This window comes from Scleropages formosus, chromosome 23 (assembly GCF_900964775.1).
Source record: "Scleropages formosus chromosome 23, fSclFor1.1, whole genome shotgun sequence".
In the NCBI taxonomy this organism is placed as follows: domain Eukaryota; kingdom Metazoa; phylum Chordata; class Actinopteri; order Osteoglossiformes; family Osteoglossidae; genus Scleropages; species Scleropages formosus.
The window spans coordinates 14,579,679-14,605,780 of NC_041828.1; the positions used below are offsets into that span (position 1 = coordinate 14,579,679).

General features: G+C 40.8%; 1 protein-coding gene across 1 annotated transcript; it reads left to right on the forward strand.

Moving 5' to 3' along the window:
* Positions 1-602: 602 nt before the first annotated feature.
* On the forward strand, positions 603-21,423 carry LOC108921999 (collagen alpha-3(V) chain-like). The gene is made up of 34 exons (XM_029248506.1): positions 603-676; positions 1,153-1,206; positions 1,579-1,632; positions 2,022-2,079; positions 2,298-2,351; positions 3,395-3,439; positions 3,530-3,592; positions 4,373-4,426; positions 4,810-4,851; positions 5,061-5,084; positions 5,594-5,647; positions 7,461-7,514; positions 7,682-7,735; positions 7,897-7,950; positions 8,058-8,111; positions 8,637-8,741; positions 11,897-11,974; positions 12,921-12,974; positions 13,964-14,064; positions 14,741-14,794; positions 16,830-16,883; positions 17,324-17,377; positions 17,932-17,976; positions 18,337-18,390; positions 18,561-18,614; positions 19,338-19,389; positions 19,508-19,579; positions 19,831-19,866; positions 19,958-20,002; positions 20,201-20,380; positions 20,527-20,593; positions 20,704-20,886; positions 20,998-21,075; positions 21,187-21,423. The coding sequence occupies exons 1-34, from the start codon at positions 603-605 to the stop codon at positions 21,372-21,374; spliced, it is 2,346 nt and encodes a 781-aa protein (XP_029104339.1). The 3' UTR covers positions 21,375-21,423.
* Positions 21,424-26,102: the final 4,679 nt, after the last annotated feature.

A 26,102-nucleotide genomic window follows, 5' to 3' on the forward strand; every position in this document is an offset into this window, starting at 1 on the left:
CTGGTTTCCTGTCTAGGAAATAATCTGCTGTGCACCCTGTTGCTCTGGGATAAGATCTAGATCAGCGTGACTCTGCAGTACATAAGTTGTTATTTATAATGGATGGATGAATGGACGGATGGATGGATGGATTCCTATTTTGTCCAGAAGAGGGCATCACATCTTCATGCATGAGCTGTATTGAGACGTGTGAGCGGCAGTGTGTGCTCACCTTCATAATAACTGCTTTCGATAGACTACAAAGTTGACCTGCAGCATCATGAAAGCTGCACACTGGAAAGGCAGACTCGGATGTTCTGAACAGCTGTCAGAGAACTTGGCGACGAACACCATCCAACAGCACAGATGGCCCAGAGTAACCCGTTTGTGTAGACTTCTTAGGGTGCATTTGCCAAATTGCCCTGTGTGATTTCTGTTATACAAACCCAGAGTGGCTTTTTCTCAGTATTTGCACCCCAATCAGTTCAGCATCTGCTTTTCAACTCAAGGCATTTATCTTGAACATAGATGGGCCAAAGCAGAACCTCTTTCTGCTGATTCAGTATTTCGTCCTCTTGCGGTGGTCTGGCTTTGGAGCTGTCCACGAATCTGCTTGTGTGATTATGGCTGACCAGCAGGCCTCTGTCCCCATGGAGGACCAGACACTGGAAGAAACGGCATGGCCAGCGATGCTGCTGTAGGAGCCCCACGACGGCCCGATGCCCGTATAAGTCAGTCGCTCTTTGTTCATCACCAGCTCACCGAACCTGCTCAGTCCAACACTGACCAGCACTGTCCAGCAGAGGGCAACACAGCCTTTTGCCCTTGTTTTATTTCATATTGTAATCACTATATGTATTACCAGGTTCAGGACCCAAACTACACTGAAATCAGAGTGCATAATAATTTTGCTGCATTTAATACGCTCAAGCATACAATATATTCTTAGCACACTTTTACTGACCGCTGCAGTTTTAGACTCCCCCAGGATCAATACAGTTTTTTTAAAGAACTAATAACAAAGAAGAGGATGATTTGGAAAGTTGGGGGTGGTGCCGAGTGCAGAAGAACATGGGTTTCTACCAAAGCCATGTTTTCATCTATCTATCTATCTATCTATCTATCTATCTATCTACTCTAATTATGTTGAACTTATTGTGTTAATTTCTCCAGGGAAAGAAAGGTGAAAGTGGGCTTCCTGGAGTTGATGGACTACCTGGACCCCCGGTAAACAGTAACTGTGTATACTACTGACATCACAGTCATACTCGTCCAATGTCTGTGATATTTTGGTTTTGCAAAGTTTGTTTAATCCTGTTTTGTACATAACTAACGCCAAAGCACACTCCATTGAAATCACAGCGAGCACTCCTTTGATAGATGGAGATAAAAATATGGCAGTAGTCCGTTTTCTTTAATATATGCAGCTTTATTAATGGTTCATGGTGAACTACTGTACATACTGTGCCTATTACATCATGGTCTGTTTCCTGTAGTGGTTGTCATTGGTACTGCTGTGTCATGCTTATGTATAATGATGGTAGAATGGGTGCTTTGTTTGTTTATTTGTTCATTTATTCGTTTGCTCGCTCATCCTAGGGTCCACAAGGTCCTCCTGGAAATCCTGGCAGCCCTGGACTCACTGGACCCCCTGTTAGTATTTTCAATTAATTTTTAAAAACAACAAAATGGTATTTCATCAGAACGAGTATAAGCTTAATTTAATCTTGAATTTCATTTTGATAAAATGTATTAAAAATGTACTGGTTTTGCCGAGTTAGCCTCAGGAGTTCAGAGTAATGCATTTTTTACTTATCACTACATGTTTGTTTATTAGTCATTTGCTTTTAACCGCTGTGCAGGGTTTGCCTGGGGAAATAGGATTTTCAGGGAAACCAGGAGAGCCTGGGAAACCTGTAAGTGACATAACCTGTTTTTGGTGAGGTTTTACTGTTGCTCTTTACATAACTGCATCCAGATGAAAACTGCACTTCACACTTACTTGACAAACTCCCTTGATGAGAGTCACATTTTTTTTCTAGGGTTTGCCTGGAAAAGATGGACTTGACGGTCTTCCTGGAGCTGACGGTGCAAAGGCCTGTATTTTTGTCATAAAGAGCACAAGGAGACGAACACTCATAGCCCTGTTTTTTACAGTCCTACATTAAAGATACTGTTGAACATGTGGCTGCTCTACATCATCAGTAAAGAAAGGCATTTACTTTGACCGATCTTAACAAGGCTCGTCTGTCACTAGACGTGCTTCTTGCACAATGAATAGCAAATAATTGTCAAATGGGTTTCTCTCTCCTCTGCAGGGACCACCAGGAGAGCCTGGCCTCGATGGTTTCCCAGGGAAACCTGGCCCTAAGGTACAGCCCTTTCAACAGTCCCTTTGTGCTCTGCAATTAATGAAGGGTTGCATTAAACAAGGCCTCTCAGAGGAGCCCTGAATCACTTAAGGTACCTGAGGCACAGTAGGGGCAGCACAACAACCGAGGGCAAAAGGTGAAGTGATCTGTGTGCTGCGGCGTTCGACATTCTCAATTCACTGAAATTAAGTCCGGGTCGGTCCTCGTTTACGTAACACCCTTCCCAGCATAAGGTCTATCAAAAGCACAGTGAGACCTACAACAAGTAGATGAGACCTACAACAAGAAATGATGCCAAACAAGTAGATGGACCCTGACAACAAGCAGAGACCCCCAAAAATAGCTGCAGACCTGTAAGTAGAGACTCCCGACAGGTAGGAGGAGATCTACACTAAACAGAGACCCCCCAAAATAGTTGGAGATCTACAATAAGTAGAGACCCCCAACATGTAGATGGAGACCTTCCGTAAGTAGAGACTCCCAGCAGGTAGATAGGTACCTGCAATCTGTAGCATTTCTAACACAAACAATTTGTATTATTAACAGATACACAGTTAAAAAATAAAATCTGGAAGGCAGAAGACAAAGGGAAATAAATCTCTTCCTGCTGGCACATGAAGGGAAACTCTGTGGGCTCCAAGGTCAACTGTTTACCTGTAGGCAAAATATTTTTCTGCGCATGAATCCATGGGTCTGTGTTCACAAATTATATAGCATCCTGTATAGCCCCAGGAAAATGTCTAGAACTGACAAAAGCTCGGCACAGGAGACAAACATCTGAGAAGAATGCAGCGCACCCCTGTGGTGCCTAATGTTTCAGCGCAGCAGCTGCCATAGGTGGTGATTACGGCAAAAGAGCTGTAATATGGAAGGGGCCCTGGTACTGTACCGCTGCTTTAGTGCGGTGCACCAGCTGTAGAACTGGGTAAAACTGTAAAGAAAAATGAAATGAAATAAAATACAATAAAATAAACACATACAATAGATAGATAGATAGATAGATAATTAATTGGTTGTAAATTATGCATTTCTGATTTGCTCAGGGTGACGAAGGTCCTCCTGGTTCAAGAGGCCTAACAGGTGAGAGGGTGAGTAGTCCACTGCATGCTGCTCCCGTGCTTGGTTCTCTGACCCTAGTTGGATCCTGTACTGAGATGCGGTTCTCTTCTGTACGGCAGGGAGAAGCTGGCCACCCAGGAGAGCCAGGAGCCATAGGGCCCAGAGGAGAGAAGGGGACACAGGTGAGTGAGAATTGTCCAGAGATACTTTTATGGCACCCTTCATATATTCGTGGAAACCTTCTTCAGCTGAATAATTGCTACTGATGTGAGAGCTGAGAGCAAGTCATGAAGTGAGTCTCAGTGCCACGAATAGAATGAACGCTTATGTATTCTGTACCATCTGCTTTGTCGAACCCTTGCTCCAGTTTTCTTTCAAGCCATCCATCTGATTTTTTTTCTAATTCCATTTTTAATTTAATACATCGTAAAAGGTAGTATAGAAGTTAAGGGCATGGCTTTGTGACCTTGAGGCTCCTGGCTGAAACCTAACTGCCTACTACTCTTGTAGTAACTGATCAAGCTATTTACCCAAAGTTTCTCCTGAAAAATATGCAACTATATGTCGGGTCAAATATTATAAGATACCATGGATTTATTGCATCAGCTAAGCTGTAAATAGCTCAGCTGAAACATTTTCCATGCAGTCGACTACTGCACTGTTTCATTTTCACATTAAATCAAACAAATTTGGGTACAATGGCATTTCAGAGGCACACCATAAAAAATCCAGAGCAAATTAGAACTTACACGGGACACAATTATCCATAAGCAGTCTTCAGGAATGGAATTTCAGTAATAAAACATAACAAAAAAAAAAAAATGCATAGTTGAGTTTCTAGTATTAATCTCCTCCACTTAATTGAGATTACTGACTAAATGTCTGGGTGCTAAACATGTCAGTATAAACATGATCATTTTAAAGATGTCACTCTGTACTGATACAACTGTGTTTCATTTTAGGGAGAAAGGGGCAGGGAGGGACCAACTGGTCCAGCCGGTGAAAAAGGTGACAAGGTGAGATGATGGGGAGGGGACACACCAGACAAATCAGTATACCAACACAGCATGGAGCTCATCATGAGCAATATCACTTTATGTCAAACATGTGCCTAAATACGGTGTTGTGAGCAATTCTAAGAATATTGAAAATGGGTACGCATGTATTTTTATCGGATTTATAAATTAAAATGAATTATTTACTGGGGTAAAGAGAGTATAGGCAGTGTACACAGTTATCACTCTGTGTCTGATAGACCTTCATCGCTAGACCCCTCCATCTGTTAAAGAAACAACTCTCACTGAGCCATGTTCCAGTACTGAACCAAAAAGGAAAGAGGGATCAATTTGACAATCCATCTTTCATGGTCACATTGTGCTGCTGCTCTCTCCTGCCTCAGGGTGACGTCGGACCCCGGGGACCTCCTGGGATCCCAGGAAATGTGAGCGAACCTTGAGCAAATGTCGTTCTGCATGCTGAAAGTGGGAGCCGTGGCGTTTCGCAAGTGTGCGCAGTGACTGTCCACGATGGAAATGCATTCGATTTACCACAGGCACATCCATGTTCTCTGATTCTATCATGCGGTGTTCATCCATAAATAACAACAGTGTATGTGCAGGGTCTAAAAGGCTGTGCTTGGCTTTTTTTCAGGTAATCCCAGAGCCTGGAGCAACAGTAAGATATTCCATAACATAAACAGACTAGTTTCCTTTTCTTCTCCTTTCTGTTCATCAGACATGCATGATTTTCCATGTAAAATGCTTAATAGCACTTTGGAGGAGTAGCACTGGAATATGTGTGTACCTGCTTTCACCCTTCACAAGTTCTAATACATGCTATGTCCTTAGACAATGACGATAGAACTGGGTAACTGGGCTAGATATAATTGTTCAATGCATTTGTGATATAACGTGGGAAATAAGATGTTTGGGATCTCTCAGCTTCAGACACCTTCACCCAGGAAGGATCTTAAATTTAAATGTCTCATCAAGCATCTCAGTGGAAATGGCCTGGCTGTGGATTTTGATCTGGGGTCCCCCTCAAACCTTTACTGTGCATCTTTGGGTGATGCTCAAAGACTCAAACCTCTCCTAATGGCTGTGCACAGCACTTACCATGTGATGCAGTTGTATACCCACAGCACTCTTGTATGACCTTTAATGTAAACATGATTCTGACCTTAGGGGAAGCCCGGAGAGAAGGGAGAGAAAGGAGACCAAGGCCAGCCTGGGGAACCCGTGAGTGCCGAGGACCATCATAGATCATATACTAACTCTGTTACCACTTTATTCAGTTGGTGCCCCCATCCAAGCAACTTTCTAGGTTACAGTGTGGGGACTTCATGGTAACACTCAAAATAAGATGGGAAATCCTCTTCCAGCACCTTCCATATGAGTTGAAGCACTGTGGATAAAGCAGTGGCTCTCCTCAACACAAACCTCTAATAATGAAGTCATAGTCATGCTTGAACAACTGGATAAAATCCTTGGCCAATGTAGGACAGCAGCAGCCCGTGTGGACAGGTGTTCCAAGCATTTCTGGTACTTTAACAAAGGCCTGTCTTTTCAAGGCTTCTAAAGGTTAGAACAGTGGACCTCTAGATGGCAGAGTGTAGTCAAGGTTTGGCACTTGATGTCTAAAGTACACCAAGAAGAAACATTGCACTACATACCAGTTAAGAATAAGAATACATTATTAGTGGTACAGATATGTACAACACATCTAATACATTTAGATATAATAATAATAATAATAATAATAATAATAATAATAATAATAATAATAATAGGTTGGACTGTCAATATGAAAGGATGTTGTTTTGCCATCCTCTTTTATGCTGAGAATAACCGAGTTTTGTGCATAATTAAATCAATATCTTTTATTATATAATATTCTTGTTCTTAAAAGTTCCCATGAGTGTTTACTTCATATTTACTTTTTTGTTATTGTTTTTTTTAATGACTTATCTGGCCCAACAAGCCAGGGTGGGAGTTGTGCTGTTAGGAATCACTTATATGTGGCTGAGTGTGTGTGTATGTATGTATGTGTGTGTGTGTGATTGAATTGCCTGCTGAGTGTAAACACCCTAGTGGAAGCAGAACAACTGTGGGATAAAAATGGATAAAAATGCCATTGTACTGAAGTTATAAGCCCATTGATATATAAAATGATATATAATTTCATCAGCTATTATAGCAACTATATGGAACTCTATTAGATACAGCACTTATGGATGCGTGTATTGTGTAGTCACAAATCTAAACAGTCTGTTTCAATTTATTTCACATCCAACGGATCATTGTGTGAAATTTCCCTCAAATTTTTTCATAAAACTGATCGATCGATCAATCAATCAATCAATCAATCGATCAATCAATCAATCAATCAATCAATCAATCAATCAATGTTTACTTTGTGGCAGTAACTCTGACACCTTCTCACTGCCTTTCTGCTGCCATGACACGTTCATTACTGACATTTTCACTGCTGAGAATCATCAGCTTGCAACATATATATGAGATTGTTGGCAGAACAATGAAATTCCATTCTCATACAAATGAGAATCCAACAATGATTTTGCAATGCTGCAGTCCTCATCCGCAACGGTTTTTGCAGAACACTTTAAATGTCCAGTTATATTGAAATTAATTAATCACTTGGTTATTTATTTAATTAATTAATTAAGTAGTGATATTTAATAGCATTTAATAGGATTTGCCTTGTCTTATTCTAATTTAAATTTAGATTGCACTGATAGTTAGGAAAATTTCTGTTGTGAATAAGTTCATAATTTCAAATTAGATCCCAGCTGTCAAAACAGGCCTAGTTATTTATTTATGTCCTTTGGGTATGATTTTAGCCTTTCCGGTCTTTGTTCAGCTTCTAGCTCTGCTGTGTTGTTTTTTTACTTGCCATCACAAAGTTGTACTGTACGATTATGGTACGATGGTATAGCCTCGTGTAATTTTCTCCGGGTATGAAAAACCTGTTGTTAATTAATTGATTTAGGAAACATGGGTGACATTCTAAGCTCTCTCCTCCCGGTTTTAGGGTCACCGTGGATCTCCTGGTGAACAAGGATTGAGAGGTCTACCAGGATACCCGGTAAGAAAAGGACATTCTTCCTTTTCTAGTTTGTTGCCAAATCTGACACTGCAGAAAAACAGGAGTCCCTTCCATCCAATGAGTCACTCAAATCATTCTCTCATGTGAGGTGTCCTCTAGTTTTCACACCATGTGTCTTCATGCCGTTTCTTCAACCATCTGAACAGGGTTCAAAAGGAGATCAAGGTGCTAAAGGAGACAGGGGGCAGAATGGAGAGCAAGTAAGTGCTGAATCGGGCTGGGGTTCACATCCAGCTACGAATGTGAGGCCTCGTGCCGTTTTGCTTTGGGGTCTCTCTTTTCAGATTTGTATTTACTTGCATATCCATCTCCAGTCATTTATCAAAGATAAACTCTATTATTATTATTATTATTTTTTTAGGGCCCACCGGGTTTGCCAGGTCCTCAGGGTCCTCGTGGATTGCCAGGGAATGTGGTATGTCCATTTGTTCAAAAAAATAAATAATGGGAAAATTTATTGAACTAGTATCTAATAATTGGTTACGTCTTAAAATGTTTCTTTGCTACCTTTTGTATTACTAGGGGGTCCCAGGAAATGCTGGTCCTCCAGGAGCAGATGGTCTTAAGGGGGAGAAGGTATGGCACACAACAGTACGCACTGTATTGAAAGAAAAGGGAATCATTTAGAATTTAACTTTTACCAAACTCTTTATTACACTTCACATATTTTCATAATATTTTATTAAAGATGAGAAGATCGACTGTCAGTTTTCACTGATATCTCTTTGCATTCTATAGACATCATGGCTTTCTTTAGCTCCTAGTAAGCCTGATAGAATAGCTCTGCGGACTGATGTTTGTTTTCAGAACGGCGACCAAGGCAGCTCTTGATCTATCGCTCATTTAGATCACTGGCGTAGCGAACGAGCATTATGGTAAATTACAGGACATGGTCTTTAGACCATCCGAGCAGGAGGGTCTGAGGCAGATGTTAGCCTGGTCCTCCCTTTCAAAACTGATTTATTGAGCACTCCTCCACCCCTGCTGAACGGTGATCATCACTCCATGTGGCTGCACTATAGAAGACCCAGTGGGAGATGATGTGAGGTCAATCGGCAGTGCTGCCAGTGTGCCTTCACTGCTCTCTCTGTGGTTTTCCAGGGTGAACAGGGATCAGAGGGCCGTCCTGGACCCCCAGGTCGCCCAGGAGAGCCAGGCATGGCCGGAATTCCAGGACTACCAGGGAAAGGGAAGGACGGACTGCCTGTAAGGGTGGAAAAGCTCAGATTTTACTGTAGCTTCTACATTCCAATTAATATGTTTCATATCTATAGACAATGTATTTTGGAGAGCCATTGACAAAAGAGATATTGATTTAAAGGTCAAATGTGGGTTCTTCTTTGTATCCTCAGATACACAGTCATCATTTTCATTTAGATTAAACAGTGAGCACAGATACTGTAGTATTTTTGCACATTTTGATTTATTGATTTTCAGTCACCTATTTGATTTTTGCTTGAATCATAATTTTGCTTGTTTTTACCCATCTAAAATAGTTTTCCCAGGCACTTGTTGTCCAGAGCTTCAGTGTTAAAGTTCTGGTTGTGGTAGAAAATGGCGCAAATGTTATTGAGTCATATTCAATCCATTTGAGGAGGTGAAGACGATAAGATCCGCACCTGTCACCATTCATACGGATAACTACACGGATACGTCGGCTTGAGTCAAGCACCCTGTCTTTGCGTTACTCCCAGCTTCCTATGTTCAAAATGAGGTGACAACTGTGCTCAGCAGTCGCTAACACACCTGCGATGTGCTGCATTTCAGGGGGAGCCTGGAGCACCGGGTTTGCCGGGACCCCAAGGCGAGAAGGTAATGTCATTGAAAATGTGCTGGGAAAGCAGTTCTTCCAGCAGCCCTTCAGTTCAGTAACTCTTCTATCCCATTCAGGGCTCCCTGTGCTCAGCTGTGCTACTGGAGTAAACTTGCCCAGGTGCCACACATCACCTTATGATACCAGGAATATGTGTATTTAATGTGATTTTATCTTTTTTGTGAGAGGAGATTCTTCAACTGGCATGACAAACATTTTTTATTAAATGTGGAATATTGAGCCAGAATATAAGCTTACTGGAGCGGTGTTCATTTAACTGCTCAAAAGACTTTTAAAATATGCTTCATTAGCCCCTCTTGGTCCACATTATAAGCTGTTCTGGTAAATATGTGGTTGTCAAGAGTCACAAGAAAAATCAATACTATATCTCTGGGATAACTGGAATGAACTAGAATTTAAATGAACATTCTGAATGAATTTGAACAAAAATGCTCTTTCTGGAGTGTGATCCACTGGTGTATGGATGAGTGACCCATTGTAAGTAGTGTATCTAGCAGTGTACGTCTTTGGGTGCTCTGGTTTCCTCCCATACTCCAAAGACATGCTATTCAGGTTCACCCATAGTGTGCGAGTGACAGAGAGTGTGTGTTCCACCGATGTATGGATGAGTGACCCAGTGAAAGTAATGTATCTAGCAGTGTAAGTTACCCTGGTGAATAAGGTATGTTGGCTGATAACACTACATAGAGTTCATTGGAAGTCACTTTAGAGAAAAGTGTCTGCTAGATGCCGGGGGTGCGGTGGCGCAGTGGGTTGGCCCACAGTCCTGCTCTCCAGTGGGTCTGGGGTTCAAGTCCCGCTTGGGGTGCCTTGCGACGGACTGGCGTCCCGTCCTGGGTGTGTCCCCTCCAGCCTTACGCCCTGTGTTGCCGGGTAGGCTCCGGTTCCCCGTGACCCCATATGGGACAAGCGGTTCTGAAAATGTGTGTGTGTGTGTCTGCTAGATAAATAAATGTAAGTGTTTTTGATATTTTTAGTTATATCTGTATGACCACCCTTGCTCACTACTTTTGACTTATGTTCAGTACGTATTTGTTTTTGCCTTGTACATTGATTATGTCTGCATATTGTTGTGACTCAGCGCACAGAAAAGAAATCTAGAATATCTCTCAAAAATACAGCCGCTATCTTCTCCAAACCAAGGCAGCAAAATGTGGTCCTGATGAACTTTGACAAACCAATGTGTAGGCAGGAGTGAAGGCAAGTCAGCAGATGCCGATGCTATAATAAAATGGACTGGCCAATACCGCAAAATGTCCCAACACCCAGAATGCATTGCACATCAGGAAGTTTTCTTTGAGTGCTTTGTTTGACCTGTTTGAGGGTTTTTGCACATGGGCATAGTTAAAACCCTTCTACCGAGTACTATGTTTTGATAGGCAGCAGTGTCATTTTGCCGTTCCGGTTGTTTACGGCTTTGGCAAAAACCATTTTACACTCCTTAGAGAAGCAGCAGAGTATTGCTCCTCCTGATATGTCTGATTGTGACCTGAACTCATTGTTGTAAGCCCATTTTTGTTACTGTGTTATAACCCTGATTCGCTTAAAACTATTCCACTTTATATTTAGCCTGCCTTGAATTTATAAATCATGTTATAAGAAGGTCTAAAGCGATGAAAAATGCTTTACACTTTCATTTCATGTACAAAACGAGATCGCATAAAGGGCTGCGAGGGAGCACACGTTGAAATGTGTGGATAGAAATTGCAATGGCATATTTTTTTTTTGGCGTGTTTTGCTGTTCTGGGTGCTTAAGCTGTTGCAGAGCAGTCAATAAAGCAATTTCATAACATTGCGAACGAACACCCTAATGGGGTAATCAGACGTAATCAGAAAGCTTACGAAAAGCAGTTTGATGAATCTGCCTCATTTGGCGCGTTGTGACTTTATTGACTTAATGCTATCATGAAGTCATTAATCAGCGTGTGTCCCGGGGACAACGTTAAAGCGGCGCAGCCAATGAGTTTGCATTAAAAAGCCTCTTTGCTTCAGCCCGTATTAATACGGGACACGGGGCTACATGATTAGAAGCACAGATCGTGTCCTGCTTAATTCAGGGAGAGCAGTGGTGGGAGAATCGGGCAGAAAAGAACGTTGTTCTATCTTCAGATGTTAAACTAATTCACCCCTAAATGGAGAACTTGATTATGCTCAGCGTTCTCAGTAGGTGGACATTCAATACTTATAAAGAGGGGGTAAAATCATACATAATTGAATGCAAATTTTTGACATCAGTTGGGTAACGTTAAGGGGGTGCGGTGATGCAGTGGGTTTGGCCGGTGCCCACTGTGCGGTGGATCCAGGGTTCGAGTCCTGCTTGGGGTGCCCTTTGGTGGACTGGCATCCTGTCCAGGGTGTTTCCCCTCTCCCTTCAGTCTTGCACCTTGTGTTTTCGGGATAGGGTCCAGCTCGTCAGGACAAGCAGTTGTTGATGTAATATTATTAATTCTGATGTCTTTTTAAAATGCTACTGTCCTGTCAGGCAGTGCAATGTTAAAGGGACACTGGATCCTCTTTTGGTCTACAGGGTCAGCAGGGGCCACAGGGAATGCAGGGTCTTCCTGGAAGCAGAGGGCCTCCAGGAGAGGCCACCAGCGGACCGCCGGTATGGTACAGAGCGGCAGACACAGGAACACTTTTGATGGGATTTCATACTCACTCCCACTTTAATACAGCAAATGATTTCCGATGTCATCCCAACAAAACTTGATCACTTTGAAAAGTTGGTGGTAAACACAAACCAAGAAGCTTTTCCAGGTACCCACAATGCCTGTTTTTCCGGGTTTGCTGTTTTTACGCAAACACGTCCTCAGAAAAAACACTAGCCAGACACACGGACAGATACACACGTGCATACACAGCTGTTTATGTCCATCACCCCCACCTCAGGTTTCTAATAAACAGGAAACTCTTATGGTTTTTTTTACTCATCTTTGTCGGTGCATCTAAAATTGAAAAAGTCTATGAAAAAACATGAAAAATATTTCTTCTCAACCCTTACTGTGACAGTAAAAGTAGTAACACTGAAACACTGTTATTTTGCACTGTTTTAGGGACCGCCAGGCCCTTCTGGTGAAACAGGACCTGCGGTAAGAATTCCGAGCAAATTAACTTCTTTGAAATCTTACAATTACAATTAATGTCTGAAAGAATTTTATCCCATTAAATACTGTACGGATTAAATTTATGAGATTACAGCATGCCTATGTTCTCACAAAAACTGTCTGAATGAGTATCTCATTTCTGGTTATTATTTTTTAAAACATTATATTAATTGGGAGAGGATGAATAGTTCCCTGCTGTGCATAAAATTTACTTAATCTAGGTTTTATATTGTTCCCATAGGGAAGAGCTTATTATGAATAAAAGCTGAGGTCAGAACCTATGCTTTGGTAAATAATTTATTTAGAACGAGGTTACTCTAGCAATTTTGAATGTTCTTTTTCACAACCGCAATCGTACCTTAGCGCAGCTTCATGTTTTGGAAATCGGATTCCGTTAAGGAATGTGTATGGTGATGTGTTTATGTGTCTTTTAATTCAATGACTCAGGGAGTGAGAGGTCCGCCTGGAAACCCGGGCCCCCAGGGGCCCCCAGGACACAATGTGAGTGGGGCCGGCTCTCAACGTGTTGTGTGCACTTTATTGCATATGTGAATATGGTACAAATAATGACTTCTGGGTAACTGAAGCATCACGGCAAACCTGCAAGCTGTCAGTTAGGGGACATATCAGTGATTTGTGGGGAGACAATACTTTGTGTGACAGTTACCTGATCGTTACAAATGACAGATATTCAATGTTCAATAGGGTTTAGCAGGAAGGCCTGGGCAAAAGGGGGAGCAAGGAGAGCCGGTATGTATGATTTATAAGAACACACTAACATACATGTAAATATTCTGCAGTTTTAATGGATTATCAATGGGGAAAAAAAAAAAATTGAAACGTACATAGAAATGTTCATATAAAATATTAGTTTGGTCTGATATCTCTTCTTCCTTTCTTAGGGCAAAGCAGCTGACCTTTCACAGTTAGATCTGAAGGTAAAATGCTTCCTCTCCTACAGATATATATTTCATGCATGTGCACTTGCTAAAACTTGTCTAAAATTAGTTATTAAATTATTAGTAAGATACATACCTTTGAAGACGATTGCTATTTAAATATCGTGTTTTAATCTTTAGTTTTGTGGTGCCCTGTTGGTGTGCAGTACTCAACTGTCGCTCGCTCTAATGAGATGTAGTCCAGTTTACCCTCTTGCTGTACCGCTGTTTTACACTAAAGATCAAACCATAGAGATTTGTCTTATGCAGAATTGGCTCGTGCCTTTGAATATTGACAGCATCTAGATCTCTAAAGAACTTTTATTAAAACTGACATAGTGAGCCCTGACAGAGCAATGTCTTACACATTCCAACAATGCAGTACAGTTCTCAGAGGCACCTGATGATGTTGCACACACTGGACTATATATAATATAATGTGCCTTTTATATTATTCTCTGAGATGTACTGTATGTCGCTTTGGAGAAATGAATAAATGTAAACGTTTCAAGCCAGCAGTTTTTTTCTTGGTCTTCCAGGATGTGTGTTCAGACTGCCCTGCAGGACCCCCAGGTCCACCTGGCATCCCTGGCCCACAAGGTGACAAGGGAGAGCCAGGTCCCCCTGGGAAAAGTGGCCAAGATGGGTACCAGGTATGGGGAAATAGCACTCACAGTGTATCACTGCCTGTATTGAAACACACACACACACATATTTCTATGGTCATGTTCAGTTAATGGGACTCCTTTCTGCTTCCCTGCAATGCCTGCCTTTCATCTCCTTCATGTGGAGAACATGAGTGACTATACGATAAGCAGTGGTGCAAGTTAGGTTTCCAGGAGAAAAACTAAACACTCTTCATGGACAGGGCACACACAATGTGATAAAATATTAAGCATGACAGTGAAAACCTCACATATGTCATTCATTTATGGGAATTCTTTGTGATTCCAAATGCTTTTGTTTGGTGTCAAAATCGTCTCCTTTGGATCCGCTTATCTCCTAACTGCTCCTTAAATTTGCTTCACACCATCTGTCACGATCACCTTTTTATTCCCTCTCAGGCTCAACTCTATATGCAGGTAGCTGTGCTTTCACAATCACGTGTCTGCATCTAAAGACCACTTGCTTGTGGTGGAATGCACTTTTGAATATACTCAGCTGTTTGTGACTTTGGACAAAAGTGTTCACTAAATGAATAAACATACATGTAAATGTGCTTTACTGTAGACATTGCTTTTTGGATTTAATTGAATGAGAACCTTTCTTTTTTTAAAACACTTGCATCGGTATTAGGTGGTAATGTTAATACTTGATAATTGTTTTCAGGGCCCTGTTGGACCTCCTGGTCCTGCTGGACCTCCAGGAGCAGATGGAACAAAGGCAAGTCCACTGTTTGGTTCTTCCTGGAGTTGTTTCCCTTTCTATGGCAGCTGATACTGTATATGTCAGTGTACTGACCACAAAAAATGGTTGTTTCAGCTACGGGGTGAGGCAGAGCATATTATAACACAGTTCTGTTTGGGTTCGAATTCTACAGTTCTGCTTAGCACTCATTTGTCAAGATTTGTTTCTTTCTGTACCTCCCATACCTATCAGGCCTTAGGGATAAACGCTATCGATTCAAGTTCACCAGCGAAGGCAGATGACAGTGCTATCCAGTACAGTGTCAATGTACTAGTCACTGTTTCATCAGACAGATGATACCGACAACAGTAAACCTGTCACGTTTCTGCTCATAATGTCTTTTTCCAGCTGGGTATTATTCACAAATCAGTAATATTCAGAATACGTATGATTTGTTCACAACTGTATAGAACTGTATTACCATTCAGTGGTAATTTAGTATATAATTATTTTGTGTTCAAAGGGGATAAAAGGTGATCGAGGACCTCCAGGTGCGCCAGGAGACAAAGGTGAAAAGGTAAGATGAAATTACAGAAGAGCTTGCTACTGAAAAATTAGAAACTGATGTATCATATTGATAAAGTGAAACATTTTTCTTTCTAATAAAGTAATATATTAATGCTTCATTTTTTCATGTGAAAGAGGCAGTGAGCTCTTATAAACCAATTTGCACTAATTTTTCAAGTTCAGATGTTGTGTTTCTGTACAGTACACACCTGACATGTCTACTGCTAAGTTATTTCAGTCTTCTAAGCATCTTTATTACACCCTGTTAATATTGTCTAGACTGTATGCCTTTGGTTTGTTTTGCACCTCTAGTACAATTTTTGTTTTGTGTACTTTTAGGGACCTCCAGGTGCTCCAGGATACCCAGGGATAGCAGGCTTGACAGGACCACCAGTGAGTATCAGCATCAGCTACCTTGTCCTGAGCTTACCCATCAATACATGTTCTGAATGTAGCTTCATATTCTACCCCCCACCCTCTCTCTCCCTCTCCCTGTGTGTGTGTGTGTGTGTGTGTGTGTATATATACATACTGTACATATATGTATACAGTGTATATATATGAGTGCTGCTTGAAAGTATGTTACTTAGTTTTACCACAAAATGGTTATTTAATGAGAAGCAGTATTTCTCATCTGACATAACAGGTGTGTAATGACCAATTCCAAATGTTGATCTGGAGGAAATCGTGTGTGGTAGAAAAACAAAAGTAGTGGAGGTGCAAAAATGAGTGAGCTCCAAATTGCTTTCATTAAACCAAGTAGGTAAGTAGAATCAGATGTGTAAAGTATCATGTGTGTAAGTCACACTCATTTATTCATTTCATGAGTTATTTCACCATTTAACATTTAGATTTTATGTGTGTGTGTAAATTTGTTAATAAGGTTTTACTGGATTGTTTTGAACATAAATACTATTTTGAAGACATGAACATCATTGTGAAGAAATAATTAATTAGCTGCATTCATTTTGTTTGGTTCATTTATGCACCTTTAATAACTGTATAAATGAGAATTCAGCCTAATCAGAATCAATTGACCATTCATTTAATTGTTTAAGGATTTAATATTAAGCTGCCTGTTGTATACGACTATTGTAATGACTAAATATCTGTTTACAGCAGTTTGATTACTTTAACTGGAATAAAATGAGACATTTCCTTTCTTTATGCTTTTTAACTTAAACTAATGCAGTTCAAAATGAAAAAATCTTTAAAATTGAAAAAGAATTTGCAAAGACCAAGGCCAGTCAAATCCTCAGCAATTTCAATTCATAACTCAATTTTTAATGCTTTTATTTCCTCTATATACTGTAGTTGCTCTAACACAAGGTTTATTATATAAAGCTGAACACATAAAAAAATCTGGTGATTTGTTCAGATCAGTACTGCATAAGACTAATGCCTATGACTCCTACAGTCAATACCTAAATGATTGGTTTATTAGACAGTCCTTTCCAGTCTTTTTTAGACAGTCCTTTTCTCAATAGATCCTTTCTTACTGTAGGGTGCAGATGGTCCACCGGGGCCTGCAGGCCCTCCGGGACCCCCAGGAGAAAAGGTTGGTGAAGAAACTTCACGAGTTGCCTGATAATGGCTGATATTGTGCGTAAATACAATAAATTCTACTATTTTACAATACATGCATTTCATATATTACAATCAGGGTAAAGAGGGTCTCAAAGGAATCCAGGGGCCGCCAGGTTTGCCTGGTTTAATGGTGAGCGTCATTTTCTTTTTTATATCCAGTATATGTTTGAAATTATTCCCAAAGCAAATGACCTTCAGTTTAATCTACACAGAGACTGGATGAACTGATGACTCTCCTATCATATCTTTTTCTGCTTGCCACCATAGACGAATGCAGCAATGTCTTGTAGTAATCTTGTGGATATAAATTATTAATATATTTCATAATATGTGGTGTACAACATGCCTTGTTTTGTGAGCTGGACCCAGGTTAAACTGCACTTTTTAAAATCCTCCTTTTTTTCCTCTCAGGGCATTGCAGGAAAGACAGGAAAAGATGGCAGACCTGGTGAGCCCGGGGAACCGGTAAGAACCTGCTTTGGATCCATAACGCTCACAATGAAAAACTGGTCCTTGGCAGTACAGTCTCCAGCTCTTATCTGATATTATATAAAACATGAGAGATCCTGCATTGTGTGCTTCTACAAAACCTCTGTCAGTATGAAATGGCTGTGTTACGCTGTATTCAAGTTTACTTTCTGCACTTATACATAGCCTGGAGATGTGGCTAAACCCAAAATATCTGCACTCCTACATATATAAAAAGGATGAATTGATATGTGAAGATTACATTTCAGAAAGGGTTTTTTTTTTTTTTTTTTTTTTTTTTTTTTATTTTTATTATTCTCAGGGCAAACAGGGGGAGCCAGGACCCCCAGGCAGAGATGGACTCAGAGGACTTCCTGTAAGGGGTTTCATTATTGTGATTGCTGGGGAAATTTGGCCTTATCTGAGATATACTTTTTGACTTTTAGCTACTATATGCAGTGTATGGCCATGGCATTGAAATGAAGAAATATAAAATATAGAAATGTCTATATGATTGTGAATGGTTACTAACATTTTCCCTTCACTTGCAGGGCTTCAAAGGCCCTAGGGGAGAACCTGGCCCACCAGGATCTAAGGTAGCTTATTATCTGCAAACAAAAAAATGTTATCATTAGTAATTCATTGCTAAAGAGTCCATATATCAAAAGATTTATAGGTGCAGAATATGAGAAGGTTGCGGATTTAACCAAATATATGAGATGGTTTGCTTTCGTCCTGCCTTGATCAGGGTGAGGATGGTAAGGAGGGACCACCTGGTCGCGAGGGGAAGCCTGGGAAAGATGTGAGTAACAATGCCTGTTATGCTGGAGATGCAAGTGGGTATGAAGGATCAAATAATTGGTTCATTTGTAGCATTTCATTACGCCCTTTGCATATTTGCAAACCTTTTTCTTGAAAATAACTGTGAACATCCTTTCTATATTGTTTCCTCACAGGGCAATATGGGACCCCAAGGGCCGCAAGGTCATGCAGGACCACGCGGAGAACCGGTGAGATGACTTTTACTTGCAGTACTATTGCCAATATTTAGACACTGATGTAGAACAGAACCTCTGAAGTTCATTTCCAAAAACCAATGATAAAACACTAGCTTCTCATAACATTTTAATCTAATTATGAGTATTTGCTTTTGTCTTAATTTATTTTACATTTTCCTTAGGGAAAACCTGGTGAACCTGGTCCATCTGGAAAAACGGGAGTTCCTGGAATTCCTGTGAGTCAAAAAATAGTTTTTCTTTGGAGTTTCCAGCAGAAAATGCCACCTTGAACCATGTCTACGGGACTGTATATTTACATCCTTTTATTTAGCTTAAACTTTTCTCCAAAGCGACTTACAATGTTCAGGTATTTGCAATTATTTACCCATTAATACAACTACTTTACTGGAGCAATTTAGGGTAAGTACCTTGGTCAAGGGGGGGGAGGGGGGTGCAGTGGCGCAGCAGGTTTCTGGTGGGTCTGGGGTTCGAGTCCAGTTTGGCTCCAGTTTGCTGTGACCCCGCTTGGGATAAGCAGTTTCAGTCAATATGTATATGTGTGTACCTTGCTCAAGGGTACTACAGCTCTAGGTAGGAATCAAACCTGCAACCTTTGGGTCCAAAAGCAGTGGCTCTAACAGTTGTACTATCAATTGTCCCCTTTGCTAGTGATGTTTCAGTTGAACTGCATAAAAAGCTCATTCAGAACTGAAACTCTTAGTTTTATTGCTGATCAATGTTGAAGAACACACACACACATTTTCAGAACCGCTTGTCCCATACGGGGTCACCGGAGCCTAACCCGGCAACTCAGGGCGCAAGGCTGGAGGGGGAGGGGACACACCCAGGACGGGACGTCAGTCAGTTGCAAGGCACCCCAAGGGGGACTCGAACCCCAGACCCACCGGAGAGCAGGACCTGGTCCAACCCACTGCGCCACCATGCCCCCCGTGTTGAAGAACATTAAAGCTATTTATTGAAAAGTCCATGTCAGGATTAATGTACCTGATGGTACTTTATTCAGTTGTACTCTTGAGTAATGTCATTCTTAAAGTGAGCCCATATGTAGATATTAAGTCTTCAAGAAACTCAACAATTAAGAGTCATTGTTTATTTATATATAATTCAGGGTCTTAAGGGACCCAAAGGAGAATCTGGAACTCCAGGACTACCAGGCTTTCCAGGTTCAAAAGGTCCATCTGTAAGTACATATCTTATTGGTCATAAAACATGTCTGTATAGACAGTCTTCGTACTTCATAGTCTTCATGGTATCTTTGTAGATAATATACTGTATGCAGATCTGGGATATCCTAAATGAACTTAGACTATTGCACTGTTTGCATTTTTAAATAGTTTCGCTATTATTTCAACCTGGGATCTTCTGTACAGCATTTCATATCACGTTTTTGTTATCATTAAATACTGTTAAATTTATTTTTCTTCTGTTTAGGGACCTCCTGGTCCAGTGGGTCCTGATGGAAAAACTGTAAGTACTGTTTACAAATAATGAAGTAATTCTGACAGTTTTGTAAAACTATTGACTGGTTCTTCTTAATATTCACCTCTGTCTTTCTCAGGGTGTGTCGGGAAAACCAGGTGAACGTGGTTCCAAGGGAGAAAGAGTGAGTGAAATATACTGAATCCAACTCTTGCACAGTAAAATATCCCTTCTGATATAACTGTTACTGGCATCTTAATGATGACTTGCCAGATTGATAGTGTTCTCATTTGGAAAAAACCATTGCAATTTGTGGTTTCATTCATATTCCCTGATTTTTTTTTTATGCTTGCCTGAAATGATGGGTTGTTTGATCTTTCAGGGAGATCCAGGTGTAAAGGGAGATAAAGGACCACCTGGAGAGGCCGGTGTTCCTGGAACTCCTGGAATCCCAGGTAGAAAAGGGCACACAGGGATGATGGGAATATCAGGGCCCCCAGGAGATGTAGGACCAGCAGGGTCTCCTGGAACACCAGGACAACCAGGGATGCCAGGACCGCGGGTGAGTGCAATCCTACTTCAGTCCTATGAAAATAGGAAAACTGCAAAGATCAGAGTCCTAACAATGCAATAATGAATCTTTGTTCAATGCTAGCTATTCACAAGCAACTGTGTAAAACAATTTAATGTATTTTGTTTGAATTATAGGGAGAGTCGACATCCCTAGAACAAATGAGAAGGCTCATCCAAGAAGAACTAACAAAGCAGTTAGACGGTAAGGGTGCATCTTACGGATCAACATGACAGACCATGCCTTAAAACACTGTAAAGAACCATTTTGTGGACTGTGTTAACCTTCATTCACTGATGTTTATGCTTTGTCAGCCAAACTGGCTTACCTCATGGCCCAGATCCAGCCAGCCCATGTGAAGAGCAGCGTTGGACGCCCAGGACCCCCTGGCCTTCCTGGCAAAGATGGACTTCCAGGGCGAACTGGGTCCCCCGGGGAACCTGGTATGCCAGGCCCTGCTGGAGGAGATGGGCCAAGAGGCCCAATGGGTCAGAAAGGTTTGTACATTCATTCTCTCTGTGTACTGGATACGTATACAAAGATAAACCTCGGGAGATCTGTATTATGCTAAGGAATGCTGTTAACAAGGGATCTGCTTGCATCCACAGGTGAAAGAGGTGCTAAAGGTGAAAGAGGAGAATCCGGTATTGGACAGAGAGGAGAGATTGGTCCACCTGGTCCTACAGGTAATATCCAATATTAACAGCCAATAGTACTTCTCTGCATATGGTTTGTTGCATTTCCAGATGTTTTCCGGGACTGTCAAACATCTCATTTGTTTCTTCTTCACTCTCTAGGTCCTCAGGGTATTCCTGGGTATGGAAAAGATGGGGTACCTGGCACACCAGGCACTCAGGGAGAGCCAGGAAATCCTGGCCCCCATGGTCCAGCAGGGCCACCAGGACCCCCTGGCCAGTGCGACCCCTCTCAATGTGCATACTATGCCAGCCTGGCTTCACGACCTGTCAATGTCAAGGGGACTTAGAGCACAAAAGATTGGGAGTGGGGCTATTTATGAACCAAGAACTGTTCTTTTAAATATAACAACCTCATGTTGGCAGGGTGGTGGAGGTACCAAGCGATGTTTGCTGCCGGTCAGAATTCTTTTCAGGGGTCCGGGTTGGAAGGGGGATGGCTGGGACTGGATGGGTGTTAGTTATTTATCTTTGTCATCAATTATCATTGCTCTCCAACTGAGAAGAACAACCAAGCTTGTTGCCGTAGGAGGCAGTTGCTTAACTGCAGAATTTCCTTTTCACTTTGTGGTTGATACTGTGACAGCGTCTGTCTGTCTAAAATTGGTAACCAGTTTGGAAAAGCTGACCCAGGGCAAGATGTTTTACCTTATTACCATAATTGTGCTCCAAAAAGAATTATATGCCTTTTATTACTGATAGTTGAAAATATTTCTCTATAGGGGAAAAAATGAAGGGGGCAATTTTTTGTTGTTGTTTTTCAAATTTGGTGAACAGATTTTTTTTCTAAAGACGTTAAATGATCTTTTGTTTTGTGATGAAATAACGTTTTACACCAAGCAGTTTTTTTTTTCCTTGCAAAGCTAATGGTGGTTTCGGTTTAGAAATAATAATATGGCCTATCTCACACACCATTAAGACTGCTGAATTCCTTCTTTAAAAGCATCTGTTATTTCAACATATTTTACAAGATAGTCACGCATCAGTCTATCTCATAAGACAAGTTTTCTATTTAATTGCTTGAATTGCGGTCTGTTTTAATAGAAACGGGAAAAACATAAGTACACTTGAACTGAAAAAGATGTCAAAGTGGGAGAGAAATCAGTTGATGCATGTTTTTTTTTTTTTTTTTTTTTTTGACTAAGTGAGAATGTTGCATGTGAAAACAGTTGTTATTATCCTCACCAAAAAGAAGTATAGCCATAACATTTCCTTCTTTCATGTAAGACTATAAAGTCAGTTAACTTCTAACATGATCTTTTGTCCTCTATTTTTTGTTAGACAGAGCTGTCTGGTGCAGGTAGTAAACCTCACAGCCGTGTGTTTGAGGACAAAGAGACCGAAAGCATTTTTGAGAGCTTTATTCTCCATCCCGGTCCAGTCAGTTTGGGTAGTTTTTGCATTGCAAACATTGGCACTGGTGGGACTCTAAGGGCTCTTTGGAAGGACAGACATGGTTTTTCTAATGGTTTGTTATTCTGCAGATGAGTAACTGCTGAGTTCGCATATTTTATTTTATATGACAATCTGAAGAAGATGTTCCATGGGCCTTTATTTTGTCCCTGGTGGACCAATTAGTGCTTCCTCCAAATTCAGATAAGCCCTGAGTCTACAAGCAAGAGCTCACCTAGAGGTTCTTCTGTCTTTCTTGCCGGGAAAAAAAAGAGGTTATTTTAACTTTCCCAGGCTGCAGAGTTGTTTCCCGTAAGTGTTTTGTCTTGTCCTAAATTTAAGTTTTTGCATTGCCTCCATCTCTAATTCTGTTTCAGAACACCAAGATAAGCCTTAGGAACAAGTATGCACATCCATAGTTCCAAAAAACAGTCTGCCATCTAGAACAGGCTGTGGAGGTCGTCCGCTATATCTTCCAGTAGGTTTACTGTCCATTTAAAGGACCCAAATGGTGGGACAGAGCTTAATATAGAAGCAGGCCACCTGTTCCAGATCTATTGCATGGACCTGACCGATGTCACCTTATTCAGCAGCTAATTTTTGTTATCAGGTGAAAAGAGATGAGAAGTTTAACACAGACTGCAGTGGAAATCTATGTCGGTCTGTTGCACCACAAGGAGCATTGATTGTGACCCACTGATGTTGGTCCTGATGCTTCTTTCATGCAGCGATCTATAGAAATCAAATGAATTCTACATTGTACATCAAAAAGACCTCCACAAAAGAGCCCATATTTCTTCACTGCCATAAGAAACTATCATTTTAAACCCAAAGTAACTGTCAAAGTCAAACACCCAGTGCCATTTATTATCACTGAAATGAAAACCTATTACAAATTAGCCATTAGACGTGATTTTAAATATAACCAGTCTGTGATACTTTGGCTTTTTTCTGAAAACAGCTGAAATGACCAGGTTGTACTTTTATTTTTTCATGAGTACCAAGAGAAACATACATTTAGATTTTTTTAAATTTGTGCTTTTCTGAGAGTGATGAAGTAAAGAGCCGTACATCTTTGGCAGTGTGGTTTGGCGAGGAAAAATAGTTTGTTATGAAGGTTTATATTATACAATTCATAGTTTTTGTCAGTACAGCATTTTCCCAAAAATACTACATCAGCAGTCTTTTTCATTTTTATTATGCTCACATGGTGCTATTTTTTTTGGGGGGGGGTGGGGGAAAAGTGCTTTTTACATTATACCAAAACTGTATACATCATTCATCAATATTTGTGGCTTTACTGTTTTGATTGTAGTTTTTTTTTATTAAATTATTCTAAAAAAAAAGGAATTTTCCTTTTTAAATTTGAAGCTACATTATATTCTTTACCATACTGAAATCATCAAATGGTGCTAGATGCCTATTAATTCAGTAAGTGTTGAAAGGACATGAATTTTGTAATAAAGACTCAAACAGATCTATTTCATGGCACAGATCTCTCATTTTGTGAATATTCCTGTTTATTTAGAACATCGTAGTGATGTATATAAGTGCCTCATAGCTGCTGAGTATATAATAAAGATTTGTAAAATAATGGAAATTGCTTGAGCGTGTGCCATGTGGCTGTTTTATGTTTTACATCTCAGGAGCGGTTTTACTGTACAAGCCAAGGAAATAGTTAACGTTCATTTTTCTAGTAATAAAATATTGAATAAATATGTCTTGTTGTAAGAATATGTAAGTTGGTTAGAACATCAGCTAAGAAACAGGATAATGCACACACACACACATTGTCTGAAACCGCTTATCCCAAGCAGGGTCGTGGTGAGCTGGAGCCTAGCCTGGAAACACAGGGCATAGGGCTGGAGGGTGAGGAGACACAAACAGGATGGGATGCCAGTCCATCACAAGGCACCCCAAGCGGGAGTCGAACCTCAGACCCACCGAAAAGCAGGACCTGGTCAAGCCCACCCCCCCCGAAGGGTAATGCATCTATCTGAAAAGTGTAGCACTCTGCAGATGTTTAATTCACTGTTCACTTTTAAACAGTAAACTTTATAGTAATAAAACAAATTGTAGTTCAGGTGAATCACTTCCTCCCTTTTCAGGTACCATTTCAGGTGACGCCTGTATCACCTTTCACCAAACAAAAGAAAACTGATATTTTAACACTACATTCCTCAGTCAAGATTGTTATGAGCAGATATCCTAAAGATATTTGATTCACAAAAAAAATGACCTGATTTATTAAATGGTCCTCCAAATATTGACAACACCCCTGAATGAGGACAAGCCTGTGCTTCTCAACTCTGACTGAAAGAAGGCTAAGAATTCATGTAACAAATGTTCATAGTGGCTTATGAATATTGAATATATATTTTTAGAAAGCATGGAATCTGCTTCGTAGCCTCCAGAATGTTTTTTTTTTAGTAAACCACAGGAGAAGCTCTTTGCTGAAGGCATATTTATTATAACTTGGACATGTATGACATTCTCTGACTATGAACAGAATGAACATCATGTTTAGGTTGAATTCCCCTTTAAGCTAGTGATTCATTTTTGGGCTTAGATCTTGAGTCCAGGTCGATACTGATCCTGCAAAAACAGTTCCATGATATACTATGACAACTTTTAAAAACATATTAGAACAAAAAGAGATTCCCTGGAAGGATTAAAGGTGTTCATTCCCACCAGGTGGCGAAGGCCAATAAATGTCATGTTTGCTCAATAAATGAATCAGAAGTGAGCAAAGGTTGGTATGTTTACCTTCCTCGTGGTAACCAGGCAACAACGAAACACCCCCACAAACATCCATTTACTGCTTTAGTCCTGAGGAAGAAAGGAACAACTTCAAACAGGCATAAGTCCAATACCCACCATTTTTTCATACATAAAGATTGCTTCTAAATTGCCATGTTGTAAAGCCGTTTAACAGGACTTTAAAAGATCAGCTGTATCTCTCCTGAAGTGGTTCTGAATTGTGCATATTTATTCAGTTTTTTTCCTAATTTTCACACAAACTACAGTTAAAGGTTTAGTTGTGATTGACCCTTTTTTGCATTATTTCAAAGAAGTTCACACAGCTGCATTTATGGAGTTGGGCCTACATTGGTATGCACACACACCTTGGCAACATCGCTTGTCCCGGGGGGAGGGTGTCATGGCAAGCCAAAGCCTAACTCAGCAACACAGGGGGTAGGACTGGGGAGGGCACACCCACAACAGGACACCAGTCCAGGCACCCCAAGCAGGACTTGAACCCCAGACCCTCCAGAGAATAGGACCTGGACCATCCCACTGCACCACCGCACTCCCCTTTACATCTGTGTGTCCAAAGGTAATAACATCCTGCGGGGAAAAGCACTGATGAGCTGCTTGGAGGGACATGATTATCAATAAGAACGGTTATAATTGTAGGACCTAACTACCAGGATCCATCCATCCATCCTTCTGTCCATAATGAGATGAGGAAAAAGGGATTCTGAAGGTAATAAAAAAGCTCTTGTAAGCTGTAACCCTGACCCCCAAAGTGCTAAAGATGTGTTTTTATTATTCACCCTGTACTGCAGTGCTACTTCCCCGGTGATCGAAAATAAGACATAAGAACGCAGGACTTACATCACATA